This window comes from Olea europaea, unplaced genomic scaffold, assembly GCF_002742605.1.
Source record: "Olea europaea var. sylvestris unplaced genomic scaffold, O_europaea_v1 scaffold2382, whole genome shotgun sequence".
NCBI classification, from domain to species: Eukaryota; Viridiplantae; Streptophyta; class Magnoliopsida; order Lamiales; family Oleaceae; genus Olea; species Olea europaea.
In genome coordinates this window covers 170,572-172,731 of record NW_019241968.1, presented here as the reverse complement: position 1 = coordinate 172,731, position 2,160 = coordinate 170,572, and the positions used below count along the sequence as shown (strand labels likewise).

At 34.8% G+C, this 2,160-nt stretch overlaps 1 protein-coding gene across 1 annotated transcript; it reads left to right on the top strand.

The window, feature by feature from the left end:
• The first annotated feature begins 328 nt into the window (after window positions 1–328).
• On the top strand, window positions 329–1,410 carry LOC111381829. The gene is made up of 3 exons (XM_023005663.1): window positions 329–708; window positions 867–1,018; window positions 1,103–1,410. Exons 1-3 carry the CDS (start codon window positions 447–449, stop codon window positions 1,220–1,222), a joined length of 534 nt encoding a protein of 177 aa, XP_022861431.1. The 5' UTR covers window positions 329–446; the 3' UTR covers window positions 1,223–1,410.
• Window positions 1,411–2,160: the final 750 nt, after the last annotated feature.

Genomic DNA, 2,160 nt, shown 5'->3' with positions numbered 1-2,160 from the left:
GACCATTATGGTCTATACAATAATACAATTTAAAACTCCAATAATTTGTAGAATGTGTCACTTTGTGTAAATAATTCGTATGAATTTAAAATATAATTGAGGTGTCGGGGTGCGTAGGGTTGGATTAGCCACCGTATAAAATTTATTTTTGAGCTATTATAGTGGGATTCATTTTCTGAAAAATATGAGTCGAAGCAAATTGTTTTCTTTATGAAAATGACAAACCAATTCAAGGAATTTCTAATAAAGGTATTCAATTAGTTCGGACTCGTTCATATGAATTTAAAACATAAGTGAGGGTAGGATAGGGTGGAGTGGGCTAGGGGACCTATTTTTACCACCTTCAAGGAGCCATTGGTTTATTTCTCTTCCTACTTGTCTCTCTTATAATTCTTCATATTCTTGTACTTTGCATTAGCATTTTCTTAAGAAGTAAATACAATTAGATGGGGAATTGCCAGACTGTGGATGTTGCAGCATTAGTGATACAGCATCCTAATGGAAAACAAGAGAGAATTTATTCGCCAGTGACAGCTAGTGAGGTGATGCAAATGAATCCAGGACACTATGTTTCACTGATTATTTCATCGCCGATCACCGGAAAAGAGAATGCCGATGAAAAAACCGTTCGATATACGAGTGTTAAGCTTCTCCGGTCAAGTGATGCCTTAGTTCTTGGCCGGGCTTATCGGCTTGTCACCACACAAGGTTTGCACTTTTCCAGCTCTTCTCTCACTTTTTTCTTATTTTTTTATCAAAACAACTGATAATCGAGATTGTTTTGTACGAGTCATTTGGCTTATTTTTCATAAAAAAAATTAATTTTAGGATTTAAAGTTTTGATTTATATATTGATTTTGTCGCAGAGGTTATGAAAGTGCTGAGAGCAAAGAAAAGTGAAAAGATGAAGCAAAACCTGTCAGAATCGGCTGCCAATTTGAAGATGGATTTGCTGAACTTGCAGAGTTCTGGTTGCGGCTCCGAAGCAGGAAAATCTGCACTGGAGCAGAATGATCAGGTAATTTTTTAGATGACGATTGCTTATTGGTAAGGTCAACTCTATTAAAGATGAGAAACAAAGTTAACAATTTGACAATTTTAGGCCATGGGGAATGTCAGACATCGGCGAAGGTCAGGATCCACAAATTTGGCAGCTGCAAAGTCCAAATCTTGGCAGCCATCCCTCCGAAGCATTTCTGAGTCGGGAAACAGTATTGGATAGAATTGGACAGTACAATTAACAAGTTTTTAACTTAGTTTCTTTCTTAATATTATCTTGTTCAGGTCCTATCGAACGTGACGCAAGTGAACTTTAATTTCAAGATGCAGTAAAGCCCTAGAAGATGGTCAGAACATTTCTGTGGGCACTGTCATTCACGAGTTTAGAACTTGAAGAATGTTGGGCAATAATACTTTTGTACATGTAAAAGAAAAGACCATAGAAATGGAAACTATTTCTTGGCAAATACAGTAAAAATTCTTAAATTCCACTCGAGCCACCAACAAAAAACAAGAAGATTGTAAATGTTTAAATCAAAAAAGAATGGGACGACTATTGCAAGACTAGCTATATATGACCATTCTTTTTTTAAGCGGCCTCAAGAAAATAACTATCTCTTTAGAAAAGTCTAAGCAATGAGATATTCTGCTAAAAAATAGTTTATGGCGTGCATGATGCTCTAAGCAAAATCTAGACAAACAGAACTGGCTCGAAAAACTATTTTCCGTATAGTAACTCGTTTCTCAAAGTTTCGAAAAGTAAAATCTCCTCTCCCTTTAGTCGAGTTGAATTGAATCCACTCTTGCTCGAATTTTTTTCTATGAAAAATGAATTTTAGTTAGATGGTCATACTGCATATCGAAAAATCACTCTTAAAGACATTTGCCTAAATCTATAATCACCAACTACATAAATTTGTGGAAATTTAACAAAAATATCTGTGGATGGGCCAGCTTAACTTTAAAGGAAATTGATGCAAGTAGCACCGGTTTATGAATTTTAAATATTGCAATTTTAGCGCATCTTTGACGAAGATTGACTTTTTAAAAAAGAGCTGATAGAAAATATAAAAATAACAATCTCGACCTCCAATTGACTTCATACATACATATTTGAGAATAAATCAACAAATATGTATAGATAATTTTAACTAGTAATCC